Source organism: Nannobrachium achirus (genome assembly GCF_963921795.1).
Source record: "Nannobrachium achirus genome assembly, chromosome: 9".
In the NCBI taxonomy this organism is placed as follows: domain Eukaryota; kingdom Metazoa; phylum Chordata; class Actinopteri; order Myctophiformes; family Myctophidae; genus Nannobrachium; species Nannobrachium achirus.
Window position 1 is genome coordinate 57663381 of NC_137818.1, and position 19643 is coordinate 57683023.

The following is a 19643-nucleotide window of genomic DNA, read 5'->3' on the forward strand; positions in this document are numbered from 1 at the left end:
ACCAGGGTTTCATTACAGTGGAAAGCCTGGTTTCTATCTAGAGCAGTGTACTCAACCCCTGCAACATGTCTCTGCGGCTCGTGATGGTCATACCATGCCGCCTCCATTGCTCCAATCATTACCCACATAATAATCCTATCCATCAAACAGGGTCACTTCCCCCAGGACTTCAAATTAGCAAAAATAACCCCCCTGCACAAAAAGGCAGTAAACGAGACCCTGGCAACTACCGCCCGATTTCAATTCTAAGCTCCATCTCTAAAGTAATGGAAGATATTGGCCCACTGGCTTGTCACTTGTCATGATCTGAAATGGCAAATCTTTGAGTAGCAGCAGCGCTCTCTATAGCGCGCAATGAGGGCCTCTCCAACTCTTTTTCCCGGGCTGAATCAGGGGCCCAGCACGTCCCTGGGAATGATGTAAAAAAATTGGACCCTGACTTTTGTTGGGACACAGTATGTTCTAACATTAGGTTATCTTCTAGAAATCCAGACCATCAACAAATTCATTTCAATTTTGTACATCGGACTTATTTAACTCCCTGCAGATTATGTGCTATCTGCTATGAGGATTTTGAGTAATCCCAACTGCACTCTCTGCACCTCAAATAGTATTGGTACCTTCCTTCACATGGTCTGGGAATGCCCAAATGTGTCATCATTCTGGAATATGGTTGCCTCAAAACTTTCAACAATCTTTAGTATCAATATCATATCTTCTCCTTCTTTATTTTTATTAAATGACGTCTCACAGTTGCAACTAAACAATATACGCAAGCGCATCTTCTTTGCTGGATTAACGGCGGCAAAGAAGATGGTAGCTACGCGGTGGAAACCTCCTCATACGTTAACGTTTCGCCAGTGGGCCTTAACCTTTCTAGATATAGTATACTTAGAGCAGTCGATAGCAAGGTTACACGGAGCGAAAGAAGAAAACATTAATATATGGTCGGACATTGCAGATAAACTTATAAGGCTATGATTCAAGAAATCGCTATATAGTGGTAACAGCCTAGCACAGGCATGCACTATTGTACATTCCGTGTTGGTCCGGGGAAAGGGGGTGGGTGGGTTTTCTCTTTCTTTTCTTCTCTTGTCTTGTTATTGTTTGTGTTGTTTGTCTGGAATTAGTATTTTTCTTTTGATTAATGTTTTACTATTTCTAATTCTATTCATACCGTATGTATGTCTATAATCTTGATCCACTCATGTTATGGAAAAATAAAACATAATTGATAACAAAAAACATCCAACAGATTGATCTTTTATTTGTCAACACAGGCAAACCCCCAGTAGTGCCATTCACAAGTTAACAGCATTGCAGGTCATGTGTGTGTGTGTGTGTGTGTGTGTGTGTGTGTGTGTGTGTGTGTGTGTGTGTGTGTGTGTGTGTGTGTGTGTGTGTGTGTACTGTATACTGTATGTTTGATGTGCTGTTGACTGTACTTCACATAAAGCCAGACTTATAATTGGTTTTGTGTTCTGCCGTGCACCAAGCTTACAATGTAACGCATCGCAAAATGCTGTTCGCTTGTATATGCGCGACACAGCACGCCGCCAAATATAAATTGGCGTAAGTGCGCATGCACAAAATCATCTCATTCGGAAAGTCTCGCCTGAAACCCAGCAACATTTTAATTTTGTGGAATGTACAGTATGACTGGTTGTAGACTGTAGAGTGAAACATTGCAGTACTAGTTGTGTGATCATGGCAAACTACAGCCATTGTCATGTCTTTACACTAAATCTGAGTTTGAATATCTGACGATGACTAAACAGTTGAACACGGAGCGAAAATGATAACTGATAACCTGATACAATATTTTGAGACGGGGGTCTATGGCCAAATACATATCAGTTTGGGGGTCCTTCACACGAAAAGGTTTGAGCACCACTGACATAGTAGTCTCACAAGAACAAACTAACTGAGCTCCAGTTAAGTGAAAAGGACCTTTTCTTTGACGATTGCTGACATAGAAACACAGGTTTTTCAAATAAACCTTAGAAGCATTCAAAAGACACTTAAAGTGATAGTTCGCCTATTTTATAAACGCAGCTGTGTGGAGTACTCACCAGTAATGGACTTGTTCCAAGGGCATGAATTGGTCAGCTGAATCCCCTGGACAGAACTGTGGTCATTTTTGTGCTGAATTAAAAGTAGTTCCATTGAGTTGCTAGAACCATTTTTTTGTAATAAACTAATCCACAAAACCGCCGTCATTTTTATTGTTGACATATTTCTACTTCATGGAGAAATGCTTGTTCAACTTTGACCCCTCTGTCTCATGGTACTATTTTTCCTCTCGAGTGTATCAAATAAAGTTATTATTATTTTATTTATATGGGTAATAATCATAATCATAATAAGGGTAATAATAATTGTAATAAGGGTAATAATAATAATAATAACTTTATTTACACAGCACCTTTCTAGACACAAGTCACAAAGTGCTGCACAAACATGAGAATACACAAAACAAGAATTTCACAAAAACAAGAAAAATGTTTAGAATATTTAGAATAAATATATAGACAATGAAACAGCCAGCTAATAGCATGTCATTGCTTCATTGTCTACATGTACTGTTTGCACAGCATACAGTACATGCATACACACTCAAAAGAAGAAAAGTATTACAAACCAGTAAGACTCCCTAATCGGGAGATAAGCGACCGTTGGTCGCTTATCTCCTGTCACACTGCTGACATCAGTATGACATCACACCGTACACAAATGACCCTTATATAAGACCGGCATTATCTACCGACAGATTAGTAACAAGATGTCAAAATCATTGAAGGTTGAATCTCCAGATATGGAGATAACCAACACATCACTCCATATATGGAGATAACCGACGAATCTCACTAAGTCTGACCTCACAAGCCCCATATTTGGACACGAACAACATATAACTCCATATATAGAGACATAGCTGCTGACATCAGTATGACATCACACTGCTGACATCAGTATGACATCACACCGTACACAAATGACCCTTATATAAGACCGGCATTATCTACCGACAGATTAGATGCAAGCAGGATCTCGACTCTGACACAACTCATCGGCTCATAAGCTGGTTCTCCCTCCATATATGGAGATAACCGACGAATCTCACTAAGTCTGACCTCACAAGCCCCATATTTGGACACGAACAACATATAACTCCATATATAGAGACATAGCTGCTGACATCAGTATGACATCACACTGCTGACATCAGTATGACATCACACCGTACACAAATGACCCTGACGGCACACACCAAGCAGTGTGATGTCATACTGATGCGGAGATATGAGCAGGGCAAAGGTGTGACGTGTGACCGACGGACGGACGGACGGACGGACGGACGGACGGACGGACGGCCGGTGGAGGTTTTGATACTAAACTGCGACCTGACGGCCGCAATAATAAATAGAACTTGCAAATTGAACAAAAACTGAATTTAGAAGAAGCAGAAAATAGTGATATTCCTTAACAGAGGACAGTATCAATCAAATTTAGAAACCAAAGTAGAGACATTCTACTGTATACCCAGTATAACCAGAGAGGAGGTTGGTATAACAAATGTAGGCATATGTAGGCCTACATACTGTAGTGTTAGTATTTATAGTGTTGGTTTAAATATTGATTAATAGATAAGCCCTAGGAGGTTTGACTTATTAACCTGTTAGATTCCTACAGCATATGGTTGGTACCTAGGAAATTCATACTTTTGGTTGTGATGTACATGTGATATATGTACAGTATGTGCTGCCATGTCCTCAAACCAGATTTCATAGCCACATGTCTCAGAAATGCTGAGGAATTAGTTATAGTTCTCTTCTGCTGCTCTGTTTTATTGAATGTTTTACATACTCATTTGTGAGCGCAGATCACACTGTTAAGACTTTGAGTTGAGCACAGTTCCATTTATTCTTGCTAGTTGTACTAGATCTCTCGATGACTTTAAGTGGCCCATGTTCAAACGTGGTTTGAGAGATTACACTTCACAGCTACTGTGGTGGTGAGCATCCCATGTTTTCTTAAGGAGACAAGCAGGAGGACATTCTCTACGGTGAGCATCTACCTGGAAGCCATATTGGCCCCGCCGATCCGGTGAGCCGAAACCCTTTGTTGCGTCGCTTCATGAAGGGAGTGAGGTGCCTCCAACTGGTTTCCAGGCAAATGGGATCTGCCATTGGTGCTGGATGGATTCTCGTAGCCTCCTTTGGAGGCTTTGGACAGAATAGAGATGAAGGGGTTGTCTCTTAAAGGGCCAGTTCACCTCTGGGACAACCAGATCTTATTTTATTGTTGTTTGGGACAAGATCAACACAATCCTGAATTATTTCTTGTGTTCAATCTGTGTTTTGAGATATTTTAGTATTTCAGCATGGATGATGATGCATTTTGCATCATATGAGTCATCATGCTGCATCATATGATGCAAAATGCATCATCATTCATGCTGAAATACTAAAATATTTCAAAACACAGATTGAACACAAAAAATAACTCAGGATTGTGTTGATCGTGTCCCAAACAACAATAAGATAAGATCTGGTTGCCCCAGAGGTGAACTGGCTGGCCCTTTAAGACAGCACTTCTCCTGGCCTTGGCTACAGCCAAGCACGTTAGTGATCTGTAGGCCCTCTCGGTGAACCCAGAGTGCATAAGTTATTGCATGTACATAATACACATAGATGACTACTGTATAAGAGGATGGTGTTGAAGCAAATTACCTGGTACAGTAAGCAGTCTGAGTCTCTAGATAGAATAATCTTTCCACTGTAATGCAAGCCGGGTGAATATGAAGTTAAAGGAGGACTTCACCACTTTTCAACCTATCTTCATATAATTGGTCCTCACTAATACATTGATAATATATATATATATATACTGTATATATATATATATATATATATATATATATATATATATATATATATATATATATATATATATATATATATATTCCCCGTTTTGTTTCCCATCGTCCAAGCTAATAGAAAATGCAGGCTTTCTATTCCTGGAAAGTTGCAATGTTAAAGTGGAAGCCATTTTTTTTTCTTTTTTTTTCTTTCTTTTTTTTCAAAAATATTGATTGATTTTTATTATTTTTTTTTGTCAAATGATGATGTCACAAGACTATGGATTTCTGAACTTCCCACAGCTTTCCTAAGAGACTTGGACCGAGTAGAAAAAAATTGTGCTATTTTATTATGAACATTAGTGAAGACCTATTATATGAAGATAGGTTGAAAAGGGGCAAAGTCCTCCTTTAAGTTTAACAGCCTTTCCCAGCAAGCACGGTCAGAACCTGGACCAATCAGTAACGTCTCGATTGGGGCCAGATCAAGTCAAACCATAACTAGTCAGATATGTCCCAAAATATAACCTTACATGCTCATATTTCAACTAACATTACAAACAATAACAATAATCCTATGAACCAATGAAGACCTTTGCTCTGGTTCTGCAACTGGTCACTTCAGACCTGCTCCTGGTGGCTTTGTATGACTCGTACACCTTCCTGCTGATGAAGGTGTAGCAGAACAGCATCAGAACCAGTGTGCCCCAGAACAACACCTGCACACAAAACAGACAGACAGACAGACAGACAGACAGACAGACAGACAGACAGACAGACAGACAGACAGACAGACAGACAGACAGACAGACAGCCTCACTGCAGTCTCACAGAAAGCTGATAGACTCATGCATGAACATGGGAATGAGAATCCCTCACCTTCGGCTGTTCTGGCCTAGCAGTGGAGATAATGAATACTACATTGGGTTGGTTATGAATAACATGGAATATAGTATATCACAACAGTTACATTTAGACAGTTACATTGCAAAGTTATCCATGTATTACCTGAAAACCGTAGTGGGCTGCCTTAAACAATTGCAAACCAACTCCACTCCACAGGTTGATGCACTCCAGTTTGCCTCCAGAGAGCTGCGGTGGCTTGTCAGCCAGGATGACGATTGGCAGCGCTAGAGATAACATCACCACCCAGACAGTTGCACTCAGCACCTGACCAACCCTGACCTTCTGCACAGCATATCTCCCAAATGGCCGGACTATCTTCAGGTAGCGGTCCAGACTGATGAGGCCCAGAAAAAGTATATTGGCATACATGGAGAGATGAAACAGAGGATTTGTGTATCGACAGTAGAAGACCCGCAGGCGCAAGGAGCCTACACCTGCATCATTCAGCACCTTCACAGGGATGGTCAGAGTCATGAGCATGTCGGCCACCACCTATTGGTGAAGGATCATATTATTAATCACTTTGTAATGTTTTTTTTCTATATGTTTGCAGTGACAAATACATTTTCAACACAAATCCCTTCACTCACCACGTTCTTTAGATAGACCATAAATGTGGAGGTAGTTGGGATCTTGTAAAAGATCCATGCAGCCATACTGTTCAGTACCAGTGCCACTAGAAAGATGACACTATATAGACAGGGGAAGACCACCGATGTCACACTGGTATCCGGAACACACTCCATGGAGTTATTGGATAATGTGTTCATTTTCACAACCTTGAGAGTGGAAAGCTGATAGATTAAATTGTGAAATGAAAGAAAGAATAGAGAACAACATGAATTTACAGTGAGAGAGACAGTGAGAGAGACAAAACACTGCAAATGCATGATGGAAGGATACATGCATGTCTTGAAAAGACAAAAGAAAAAATGGAGGCTGACCTTAATTATGCTAATAATATGCCTGGGCCGGGCACACCACCTCCTGCTTGTGGAGGGGGCAGGAGGAACCTTTAAACCTTAGAATGTTCAACACATTGAAATGTGACCAACTTCCCCTAAACAGGGGAAAAATAGGACATACTTTATTACAAAATAGCTTCCCTCTCCTCTGGCTAGGAAATGGCGGGTCGGTCTGTGCACAGTGCACACGGTACTACCAAATTACTATTGGGGAAAGTGAGGGAGACAAGCCTGGCACCAAACTACTCATGCAATATAACATGCAGTAACACAAATACAATGTCAGGCAGACATGTCAGGGATTAACATACACACCGATATAAACCAAAAGGTCCCACAGTGCAGTCCCAAGAGAGAAAGGAAGCTGTGCGTAACAGGGCCTTGAACACAGTTAGGCCTACACTGTAACACATACAACCTCAAATCTATGCAAATGTATTATACCTCAAATTAATATGAATAACTTAAATAAAGTGCCGTTGACACGCCCCGCTACGGGGAGCGGCGTGGAAAAAGGTGGCAAGCCCCCCGCTTTTAGAGCCCCGCTGCTTAAAACTTTAGCTTTAGTTTTAGTGCTAACCCAGTAGCCCTGTGCGAGTTGCTTCCTGTGAGCTGCCAGTGCGACCCTGCGGGCTATGGGAAGAGAATGTACATTGTAGGAACAGTACATTATAACTCTATGGTACAGTACGGGCGCGCCATGATGTCATCAACAATTTAACCAGAAATTGCCAAAGATTGTCCTTGTTTTTTTGTGACTCGCCCACTTTAAGGAAACAGACAAAACACATTAATTTCCAGCCCTAGTATTACAACATAATGCATTAACACTGTATTCAAATCATAATTAAAAAATATATAATATTAACAAACAGCATGAACCTACTTTCTTTTGCAGTGAATAGATACACAACTCCTGCGGCAAAATGCAAATAACACATTTTATATTAAACTGGACTTACAATGTGTGGTCTCTCGAGCTAATGACATTTGTGATGTCACACATGAGTCATCACAGTCTTCCTAATCCTCTCAATGAAAGACCCTTTGATTCTGCATCAGTCTCAGTGGCTGTTGATGGATGAACAGCAAAGACATGCATTCTTTTCTAGATCAGATCTAGAATCCTCCTGCAAAGTTCTAGTGGGCGAAGCATTTGGAAAAACTAGCTGCTACCACGCCACTCCCCTTTATACACGTCTCTGTTTACTTGTGATTTAGTGCATGTTTCACCCATTTTTGTGGGAACATGAAACATCCTGTTTTTATGATCAGAATACTTGTGTTAACCTATATCTGATGTCATTCATTACTGCAGTCTGTAGTAATATGGAACCTCCACCAGGGGACTCTGCATGGTCTTTCTTCTACCCCTCTACTCTCATCTTAATTATTGGACCAAAAAACTTCCATCCTGTTCTGTGATATGACTGATCATGAAAATCATAGAAAATGCAATATGCAAATCATATTTGTGTTTAAAATACAACTAAGCATTTGGTGGCAATGGTGAACTGCTTCCAGTGTAACACTATGTATTCTTGAAATGCGTACTGTATATAATAATAATAATAATTTTAATAATAATAATAACTTTATTTACACAGCACCTTTCTAGACACGAGTCACAAAGTGCTGCACAAACATGAGAATACACAAAACAAAAATTTCACAAAAACAAGAAAAATGTTTATAGTATTTAGAATAAATGTATAGAAGACAATGAAACAGCCAGCCACGGTGAGCATCTCCCTGGAAGCCAAATCAGCATGACATATTGGCTTTGAAGGCACCCCGCCGATCCGATGAGCCGCCACCCTTTGGTGTGTCGATTCATGAAGGGAGTGAGGTGCCTCCAACTGGTTTCCAGGCAAATGGGATCTGCCATTGGTGCTGGATGGACTCTCACATCCTTTTTTGGTGGCTTTGGAGAGAATAGACAGCACTGCTCCTGGCTTTGGCTACAGCCAAGCACGTCAGTGATATGTAGGCCCTCTCTGGAGTGCATAAGTTATTACTACTGTATGAGAGGGTGGTGTTGAAGCAAATGACCTGATATGGTAAGCAGATAAAAACCAAGCTTTCCACTGTAATGAAAGCCTAGTGAATGTGAAGTTAAGTTTAACAGCCTTTCAGGGGCACGGCGGTGCAGTGGTTAGCACAGTTAGAAGGTCCTGGGTTCGATTCCCGCCTAGGGATGCTGTGGGCGCTGGGGGCGTGTTCCCTCCTCCGCGTCATCAGCGCCCACACCCTAGGTGGGGTTGGCGATCGTGCCTTTCTGTGTGGAGTTTGCATGTTCTCCCCGTGTCTCCTAGACTAGATACCCTCACAAAAACATGCAGTAATCCTGGTCTCTATAATGCCTTCCCCTGGCCAGCCGGAGCGCCTGATGGAGGGGAAAGGAACTGGTTGGAATAAGGTGTTCCTTCCACGCGCTACGTCCAAACCGGGGAAATCCCCACTGTCAGGTGAAAAGAAGCAACTTTGACTCCTCATGCATAGAAGGAAGCATGAGGTCAGTCCGTTGTCTCCCCATGTGTGGCAGAGGGAGAGCAGAGCCCAGGATTACAGCCTTTCCTGTCACACACTGTGACACACATGTCCATTTTGCCTTGTGTGTGGGTCTTGCGGCTGAGTGTGGCTGTCAGATTTCGCCGGAATGTCTTGCACAGGAATATGTAGATGAATGGATCCAGACACACGTTTGTGGTCGACAGCCACATGGTGGTCTCATAAGCGATGTAGATGGTGTTCCATGCCCTGCAGTGGTTTGCTGTGTTTTGGGTTAGGTTCATAATTATGAAGGGAACTTGGGCAAAGTGGAAGGGGGCAAAGCAGATGAAAAACACTGCTACCACAACGAAGACCCTTTCTTTGGTTCTGCGACTGGTCACTACAGAGCTGCTCCTGGAGGCTTTGTATGACTCGTACACCTTCCTGCTGATGAAGGTGTAGCAGAACACCATCAGAACCAGAGTGCCCCAGAACACCACCTGCACACAATACAGACAGACAGACAGAAAGACAGACAGCCTCACTGACAGTCTCACGGATAGACTCATGAACAGACTCATGAGAACAAAAACATAATCCCTCACCTTTAGCCTTTCTGGCCTAGTAGTGGGTATAATACATTCTACATTGGGTTGGTTATAACTAACATGGAATATAGTATACTAGTAAGACGCCTCAGGGCGAAAGTGCCATGTCTTGGCCATCTGGCCAGTTATGTATATCGGACCAGTTACCCATATATGGAGACCCCTGGTACCCATACAGTATGTGGAGATCCATGTACTTTATATGGAGATATGCTGTGTGGGCCCAAACATGCTTACTCAGTTATTGGTTATGTGAAAGTCCTGTGACGTCTATGACATCTGACCTCAGTACAATCCCTTTTATGCCCATACATGGAGATCCCTGAATGTAGAACCAAGCCACACAGATATGGGCTGTTTTGGCCATCTGTCTCATATATGGATTATGTTAGTGTGGTATGAGGCCGATGTGGCCTCCATATATGGGCATTCCAATATGAAGTCCTGTATGGGCTTAATATTGATGGCATCAGGGAACTCCAGGCCTAAAAGAGATTCTGTTTTAGTGTGGTTCCCCTGACATCACAGTGAAGTCAGAGCATGATGTCAGAGCAGCAAACCCATTCTGTTAGAGTGGTTCCCCTGACATCACAGTGATGTCAGAGCAACAAACCCATATACTAAACTGTGACCTTCGGTCACAACTATCACACCAGTTACATTTAGACAGTTACAGTGCAATGTTGACCATGCTGTGCATTACCTGAAAACCGTAGTGGGCTGCCTTATAGAATTGCAGACCAACCCCACTCCACAGGTCGATGCACTTTGACTTCAGTTTGCCTCCAGAGAGCTGCGGTGGCTCGTTAGCCAGGATGACTATTGGCAGTGCTGTAGATAACATCACCATCCAGACAGTTGCACTCAGCACCTGACCAACCCTGACCTTCTGCACAGCATATCTCCCAAATGGCCGGACTATCTTCAGGTAGCGGTCCAGACTGATGAGGCCCAGAAAAAGTATGCTGGCATACATGGAGAGGTGGAACAGAGCGGCTATGTATTGACACCAGAAGACTCGCAGGCGCAAGGAGCCTGCAACTGCATCACTCAGTACCTTCACTGGGATGGTCAGAGTCATGAGCATGTCAGCCACCACCTATTAGTGAAGGATCAGATTAACAATCACTTTGTAATGTTTGTTTTTTTTCTATATTTTTGCACCGACAAATACATTTCCAACACGCATCCCTTCACTCACCACATTCTTTAGATAGACCATAAATGTGGACTTCGTGGGGATCTTGTAAAATGTCCATGCAGCCATACTGTTCAGTACGAGTGCCACTAGAAAGAGGACACTATATAGACAGGGGAAGACCACCGATGTCACACTGGTATCTAGAACACACTCCATTGTATTGGATGTTGTGGTGTTCATCTTCACAACCTTGAGAGTGGAAAGCCTAGAGATAGATGAAATGCAAGAAAGAATAGAGAAAAAAATGAATTTACAGCAAGAGAGACAAAACACTGCAAATGCATGATGGAAGGATACATGTACAGTATGTCTTGCAAAGATAAATAGTTACTAATTTGGAGGCTGACTAATCTTAATAAGTATTTGTTGTGTAGTAACTGGTATTAATAATATGCCAGACTACGCCACCTCCTGCTTGTGGAGGGGGCAGGAGGAACCCTTAAACCTTAGAATGCTCAACAATCAACATTGTGAAATGTGACTAACTTCCCCTAAACAGGAAGAATTTACCTGAGGCACTTTGTGGAAAAATAGGACATACTATATTACAACATAGCTTCCCTCTCCTCTGGCTAGGGAAGGGAGGATCTGCCCGTGCACACAGTACCAAATTAGCACCGCTAAAAATAATATAGTAATAAAAAAAGAAAAAGAAAAAGAAAGAACAAACTGCATAAACCTACTTTGCTTTGCAGTGTGAATACACAACTCCTGCAGCACAAAGTAAGGACAATGGTGGGGTACAATTCCAGCACCACAGCTACAAGAAAAAGACAGTGATATTATTGCCAAAAATGCATTAAAATACACAAAGGCACATACAATGCACATCATGAAATACTGTTTTACCAGTATCTCCAGTTCTCTAGACACAGCACAGCACTTCACTCCATTTGCAAACTGAAATAAATATTTAAATACATTTGAATCAGATTAAATAAAATACAACTATGTTGACACAAATTAAAGTGCTATAAGCATGGTAAGCATCCATGTGCTCAAACAAACAATAGCCTAACTAACCAACAAAGGCCAGCAGTAGCATTGCCTGCAACAAACTAAAGGATAACCTTTCACACATCTACATGTGTGTTCTACACAAGGTTGAGCTTTGGCCTACCATGAGTTCTCCTTCGCCTTGCATGAAAGGGGAAACACCATCATCTGTAGCAGAGGCAAAATGGCTTTCTAACTGGAGGAACTAGCCTTTTATATCATCCTGTACATGAGGTCAGGTGTATAGTGTAGTGGGTGCACCATTCACCTGGATTCCCACAGTTGTATATAAATATGCATTGACACTTATGGCTGGCCTATTTTAACATAAATACTTACTGTAGCAATGAAACTTTTATTTTACATAACAGTAACGTTTTAATAACATGTCATGTAGCCTAGACCATTCTCAACCTCTTTGGACCAGTATCCCCATGGTTCCTTGCCCCCCTCCACACCCAATAACGTTTCTGCTCTTGAATATTAAAGACGGGGTGCCGTTTTCCCCCTTTAAAAATTATCATCATGATTATACTGTACTAGGAAGAATATTTATTTTCAAAAAAGGTGTACAGAAAGTGTTGAAATTATATTATTATTATACAATTATGTATATATTTCCTTAAGGAGACAAGCAGGAGGACATTCTCTACAGTGAGCATTTATTTTGCAGCCACATCAGCGTGACATATTGGCTTGGAATGTGCCCCAATGAACCGCCACCCTTTGGTGTGTTGCTTAATGAAAGGAGTGAGGTGCCTCCAGCCAGTTTAGAGACAAATGGGGTCGGCCATCGGTGCTGGATGGACTCTTAAGACAGCACTGCTCCTGGTCTTGGCTACAGCCAAGCACTTTAGTGATCTGCAGGCCCTCTCGGTGAATTGCATTTATTTTCCATGTTGCCTTGTGTGAGGCTGAGGCGGGTCTTGCTGCTGAGTGTGGCTGTCAGATTTCTCCGGAACATCTTGCACAGCAATACGTAGATGAGTGGATCCAGACACACATTCATGCTCGACAGCCAGTTGGTGGTCTCATAAGCGATGTTGGCGGTGTTCAGTGCTCTGCAGTGGTTTGCTGCTCTGTCTCGGGTTTGGTTCAATATGTAGGGAACAAGGGCAAAGTGGAAGGGGGCAAAGCAGATGAAAAACACTGCTACCACAACGAAGACCTTTGCTTTGGTTCTGTGACTGGTCACTTCAGAGCTGCTCCTGGAGGCTTTGTATGACTCGTACACCTTCCTGCTGATGAAGGTGTAGCAGAACAGCATCAGAACCAGTGTGCCCCAGAACACCACCTGCACACATCAAAAGAAAGAACGACAAAGCATTCACTCCACTGACAAGGCAAGTGTTCAAGTTTTACTTCCACACATTGCTTAGTTAAGAACAGTGGTGCACAAACGGTGGTGTGGGAACCAAACAGTATCCGTCCGGCTTGACAGAGATAATTACTGTGCAAACTTTAGAGGTTTTACCTGAAAGAAGAGGTAGGTTGCCTCATACAAGCGCGGCTCTCGCCACAGGGAGGAACACTTCAGTTTGCCTCCAGAGAGCTGCGGTGGTTTGTCAGCCAGGATGACGATTGGCAGCGCTAGAGATAACATCACCACCCACACAGTTGCACTCAGCACCCGACCAACCCTGACCTTCTGCACAGCATATCTACCAAATGGCCGGACTATCTTCAGGTAGCGGTCCAGACTGATGAGGCCCAGAAAAAGCATGCTGATGTACATTGTGAGGTGGAACAGAATGCCAGAGTATCGACAGTAGAAGACTCGCAGGTTCAAGGAGCCTACACCTGCATCATTCAGCACCTTCACAGGGATGGTCAGAGTCATGAGCATGTCAGCCACCACCTATTGTTGAAGGATCATAATTAATTATCACTAAGTCTCTGTTTTTTTCTGTATTGCACTGACAAATACATTTCCAAAACAAATTCCTTCACTCACCACATTCTTCAGATAGACAACAAATGTGGACTTTGTGGGGATCTTGTAAAAGATCCATGCAGCCAGACTGTTCAGTACCAGTGCCACTAGAAAGAGGACAGTATATAGACAGGGGAAGACGACCTCTGTCACACTGGTATCTAGAACACACTTTGAGTCATTGGATGTTGTGGCGTTCATCTTCACAACCTTGAGAGTCTTAACCAGTTGAGAGAAATGATGAAATGAAAGAAAGAAGAAATAGAGAACAACATTAGTTTACAGTGTTAGCTATATGAATTGTGGCTAATTGTTCAAATCTATAAGTATATAGTGTGTGTGTGTGTGTGTGTGTGTGTGTGTGTGTGTGTGTGTGTGTGTGTGTGTGTGTGTGTGTGTGTGTGTGTGTGTGTGTGTGTGTGGGTGAATGTAATGCACAATCTATGTAAAGCGTGTTGGATAAAGGCGTTATATAAATACACAATTTACCATTTACAGGCAAGATTTGTATGTGTATCGAAAGTTACAGTTAACTTTCCTCTGGCTAGGGAACGTAAAGTCGGCCCGTGCACACTGTACTAACAAATTACTATTGGGGAAAAAGAGGGAGACAGGCCTGGCACCAAACTCATGCAATATAATATGTAATATTCAGTACAAAAACATGCAGTGTCAGGGATTAACATACACACCAATAAAACCAAAAGGGCTGTCGCAAGAGAGAAAGGAAGCTGTGCATACTAGGGCCTTGAACACACTAACCCATTAAAACATGTCACTATGAATACAACCTCAAATCTATGCCTACCTACCTCAAATGGTAACAGCAACAAATCAAAAGGGTAAGATAATTGTGGAAAACAGTAGCTGGATTTGTCCCTTTAAGAAAACAAACAAAACACATTAGTTGCCAGCTCTAGTATTACAACATAATGCAAACACTGCATTCAAATCATCATTAATGAAATGCAGTGAATGAATACACAACTCCTGCAGCACAATGCAAGTGTTGAACATGTGGACATGTAATAGATCGTAATTTATGTTGAACAACTAATTTAAAACTAGACCAGGTCAACCTGGTTGTGCCAGACCCCGGTTCTGCCAACCCTCTGGGCCTATAAATTTAATGGTACATTTATAGGCTGTCTGTCCCTTTATAGGCTGTCTGTCCCTCCCTCATGTCATCATCATTTGTGACATCATTGTGACCAAATATGGAGAAAAGAGGGAGGGACAGACCGACAGACAAAGCCTTTTGCTTTGTCTGTCGGTCTGTCCCTCCCTCATGTCATTGTGATGACATGAAGGCTTTGTCTGTCGGTCTATCCCTCCCTCATGTCATCATCATGTCATCATCATGACCATCTATGGAGAAAAACCGGACAGACCGACATTTGCTTATGTAGGCCTACCCATTTCATGGGTCTGGCAATGATACCGTCACTTGGGTGGCCAAAAAAGGGAATATTGACGGGTAGGAATGACAGCTGAGTCAGTATGACCACTGGTTGCGCTTGAGAGTTGGGCAACTGGTGAAAAGAACTTCTGAAAACTCAGATTAAGCAATAGGTAGCTACCGGCAGGGGCCTCTTTGTCCTAATATGGGCTTCCCATTTTCCCAATTTCGGCAGGGGCCACTTTGTCCTAATATGGGCTTCCCAATTTCCACTTCCTCTTCATACTGCTTACATGACATGTAACCTATGTATTTCTGTTTAGAAAAATACCTAGTCATGCTGAGGATGTCTGAAAAGGTGCAAAAGGGGAACTTCTTTGAGATCGGACCACCGTATATAAGGGCTCAAACAAGAGCATCTTTTAGGCTCTTTGGGGGGATCTTTTGGGAGGTTTTTCCATTTGGGGTTTTTGGACACGGAGGGCTTCGGCCCTCCGTGGGCTCCATGGCCCTCGGGGCCCATGGGCCCTATGGTCTCTTTTTGGGGATTCTTCTCTTGCACCTTGCTCAGATGTCGGGCAGTAATGGTTCTACATGGAGGAAGGTAAAAAATGACTATTTTGAGAATAAGCCTATTTGGTGTCAAATGTATTTAGACCGGAACCTCCTCCTTTTACATCTAAATTGAGAATTATTTTAGAACAAGCCTAAATTAAGGCATTGTTAAATCTTAATAGATTTCGTTTTCATTCTGACTTCTTCTATTTGCATTTTTATTGATAAATGTACATTTGCAATCCGACGATGAACTGAGCAAATAAAGGGAGGTTTTTGTGAACTTCCAAAAAGCCTCATTTTCTGAATCTGTGCTATAATGATATATAGACTTGGCTTGCTTTAAAAGAAGAAGCATCTCCCCCTGTGAGTATTCCACACGGCTGTTACCTTACTGAACTCACACTTCATATTATTATTATCATTAATGGTATGTGAGCATCAGTAAGCATATTGTTTAGTGGACAGATTAGGACAGGTCGTGTCATAAGAGATTTTTGGGGCCTATTTAGTCTTGCCCGTGACAAAAAGTGTTCACCGTAGCGGCTAGGCTCGAACTGTTTTCTGTGGTCGGGGACTTCCTGTCTGAAATGTACACGCACTCCCCTCGTGGTAACACTGAGGTGGTTTTATCACAAGGACAAGGGTGGGGGACAATTCCAGCACCACAGCTGGAAGAAGACAGTATATTATTTACTAAAATGCATTAAAATACACAAAGAGACACATACAATGTATAGAATGAATACTGTTTTACCAGTATCTCCAGTCCAGACACAGCACGGAGGTTCATTTGACGTCACTTCATTTGTAAACTGAAATAAATACATTTGCATACGATTAAATAAAATAAAACAATGTTGACACAAATTGTAGTGCTATAAGCATGGTAAGCATTGATGTGCTCAAACAAACAACAGCCCTAAACAACGAAGGCCAGCAGTATTGGCTGCAACAAACAAAAGGGCAGCCTTTATACGCATTCTGTGCTACACAAGGTTGAGCTTTGACCTACCATGAGTTCTCCTTCACCTTGCATGAGAGGGGATGGGGAAACATCATCTGTAGCAGAGGCAAAATGGCTTTCTACCTGGAGAAACTAGACATAGGCTAAATAGAGTATGCTCCAGCTAAGAATGAGAGTCTGGTTGTCGTGAATGCTAACTTGATTCTCACAAAGGTTTCTCATGTACCTTCTTTTAGATCAACATCCTCTTCCCACCCACATCTCTTTGAAGAGATGGTCCAACCACATCGTCGTATAGCACAGCAACCCCCTTTAAACACTTCTCGGTTTACTTAGAGCGGTTTAGTGTGTGAAATGTGAATGTTTTATCTTCTTGTGGGAACATTTGAGCAGTGTTCCTGGAACAGGAGCTTTAGCTCCAACATCTGGCTTTGTCCGGTCAAAAAAACGATGAGAAAAACATGTAAAAAAATGTCCAGGGCATGTGACTCCGGGGCTTAAGTAAACTGACGCATGGCCTACATCTGGCTTGGCACAAATGGCTCAAAGTTTCTTGTAGGCTACATCCAGGGTTCTACTGGCCAAGCTTCGCAAGACACTGTGATTGGCTAGGGGGACGCTTGATGAAACAAACTCATAAATAGCACCGCTCACTTCACATTTAGGTGTGATTACATTTTGAATAACATGGTTCTATTGTGAAAATAGGAGTTGTGAGCATGTAGATCGTCTATTTTCACAATCTACCTCTAATATTTGACAATTTGGACAATGTTTAATTTGTCATTTTAAAGGTATTAAGAAATGTGCAGGTACCCTCTATATAGTCTATCAGTGATGTTACTAGGTTTTCAATGTAATGGGTCCCGGGACCTACAGGTGGTCATTCAAATGGGTCCCAGAAAAGTTTTATGAGTCCTCAATACAATGTTTTCGAGCGCTGAGCTTGTAGATCGTCTATTTTCAAAATGTTTGCCTATTTCTTATATTTATTTTACAATTTGGCTAATGTTTGAACTTAGAACTACTAAAACTACTAAAACATGTGCCCCTAATGAATTCGGGTGCGCAAAATGGCGTCGGACGTCGGTGGAATCAAAACATTGACGTTTCTATTGCCTGTTTAAGACTTTCTACGTGGATTTTATTTGTGTTAACGTAGGGTAAAGTAGGATGCTTTCACCCATGAACATTGGTGGTGTCTGGAATTTTAAAATGTTTTTCTTTTACCGCGACACGGTAAATTATTTTAACATGGACTCCAATGGAGGCGCATCCCCGGGACCCCAGGACCATGACATGAATGAGTCCCTGGGCGACTTGAATGAGTTTTTGATGCGGGATGCGCACGTAATGACATACACTTAAACCTTATGTTGGTTTGTTTACTGTGAGAGAGAAAACAATGTTACACATTAAATCATCTGCATGGGGAGTCATTGGGACCCCACAGGTTGAGAACCTACAGTACACTACAGTCATGCCTCATGTCTGAACTCTGTAGTAATGTGGAATCTCCACCAGGGGACTCTGCATGATCATAATTCTCCATCTCTTCTATGAGATACTATGCTTCTATCCCCATACCCTCATCCTGCTTCTCTCTCTCCTCACCCCTTCCCCCTCCCAAGAAGAGCCAGACGTCACACGCATGTAATTGTAAGGTAGACCTCCATTATTAATACCAGTAAGACTATATTTGTCATAGAAATTCTATGAATCGTTTTTACAACGGCTATCTGCTATCGGAGGGATAGCAGAACAGCGACCTCCGCCCCGCCCCCAGCCCCACTGAGCATCATCCAGAAAATAAATCTCTGTCCAGAGAGAGAGAGAGAGAGAGAGAGAGAGAGAGAGAGAGAGAGAGCTAACAGACACGTTGAAGACAACGACCGAGAGCTGCTACCTACAGTAAGAACACGTTTATTAATATTAAATTCATATCCTCTCTATTTCAGACGTCATGTCGTGTTGCTATGCGAACGCTCTGCAGTTTTAGCCATAGAGGGTTATAGCAATACACAATTAATAATAGGCTATTAGGCTGTTTATTTTCCCTCTAAATGAATGGGCCGATATGTGCATGCATGCTGTGGCAGTGGCACGCTGTGTTTACCTGCAGTAAATAAATAGGCTACTGTGTGTGTGTGTGTGTGTGTGTGTGTGTGTGCGCGTGCGTGCGTGCGTGCGTGCGCGTGCGTGCGTGCGTGCGTTTGTGTGTGAAAGAGAGAGAGAGTGTGCTTGCATCATGCAATCATAACTGAATCACTGAATGAAGGTGTGTAAACAGACACACATGGTGGATATAGTTATTCCTGTGTGTGTGGATATGTGTTTGTGTGTGTGTGTGTGTGTGTGTGTGTGTGTGTGTGTGTGCGTGCAATGCCGTGCATGTGTGCGTGCATGTGTGCGTGTGCGCGTGTGCGCGCATATGTGCGTATTCATTCATCCTGTGTTCATGACTGGTGGAAGAGGCAAGAGCGCAAGAGAAAGAGGCAGCATTTTTGATTGATTGAAGGCTTTATTAGAAGTTTGCATAGGAAAATGTACAGATTTATGACGGTACAGTTCACTGGTACAAGGTCTACTAAAAGGAGATCCATGAAAAGACTAAGCTTATTTCAACAGGAAACCATTAAAGTATCTCATATAACATTGAATGACAGACAAATAGAACACAGTACTATGCAGTAGATATGTAAAGAAAAAAAGAAAACAGTAGGTCTATACAATCAGTAAGTACAGTATATACAATATAT

General features: G+C 42.2%; 3 protein-coding genes across 3 annotated transcripts; all 3 read right to left on the reverse strand.

Moving 5' to 3' along the window:
• Positions 1-2440: 2440 nt before the first annotated feature.
• On the reverse strand, positions 2441-6537 carry LOC308291011 (P2Y purinoceptor 14-like; the record flags this gene model as incomplete). Its single annotated transcript, XM_080732923.1, has 4 exons — positions 2441-2450; positions 5489-5580; positions 5870-6259; positions 6358-6537. 4 exons carry the CDS (start codon positions 6535-6537, stop codon positions 2441-2443), a joined length of 672 nt encoding a protein of 223 aa, XP_080589049.1.
• A 1809-nt stretch (positions 6538-8346) lies between these two features.
• LOC308291012 (P2Y purinoceptor 14-like) lies at positions 8347-11214 on the reverse strand (the record flags this gene model as incomplete). The annotated part of the gene is made up of 4 exons (XM_080732924.1): positions 8347-8367; positions 9588-9725; positions 10537-10932; positions 11035-11214. The coding sequence occupies 4 exons, from the start codon at positions 11212-11214 to the stop codon at positions 8347-8349; spliced, it is 735 nt and encodes a 244-aa protein (XP_080589050.1).
• A 1669-nt stretch (positions 11215-12883) lies between these two features.
• LOC308291014 (P2Y purinoceptor 12-like) lies at positions 12884-14164 on the reverse strand (the record flags this gene model as incomplete). The annotated part of the gene is made up of 3 exons (XM_080732929.1): positions 12884-13324; positions 13505-13888; positions 13985-14164. 3 exons carry the CDS (start codon positions 14162-14164, stop codon positions 12884-12886), a joined length of 1005 nt encoding a protein of 334 aa, XP_080589055.1.
• Between the last annotated feature and the right edge of the window lie 5479 nt (positions 14165-19643).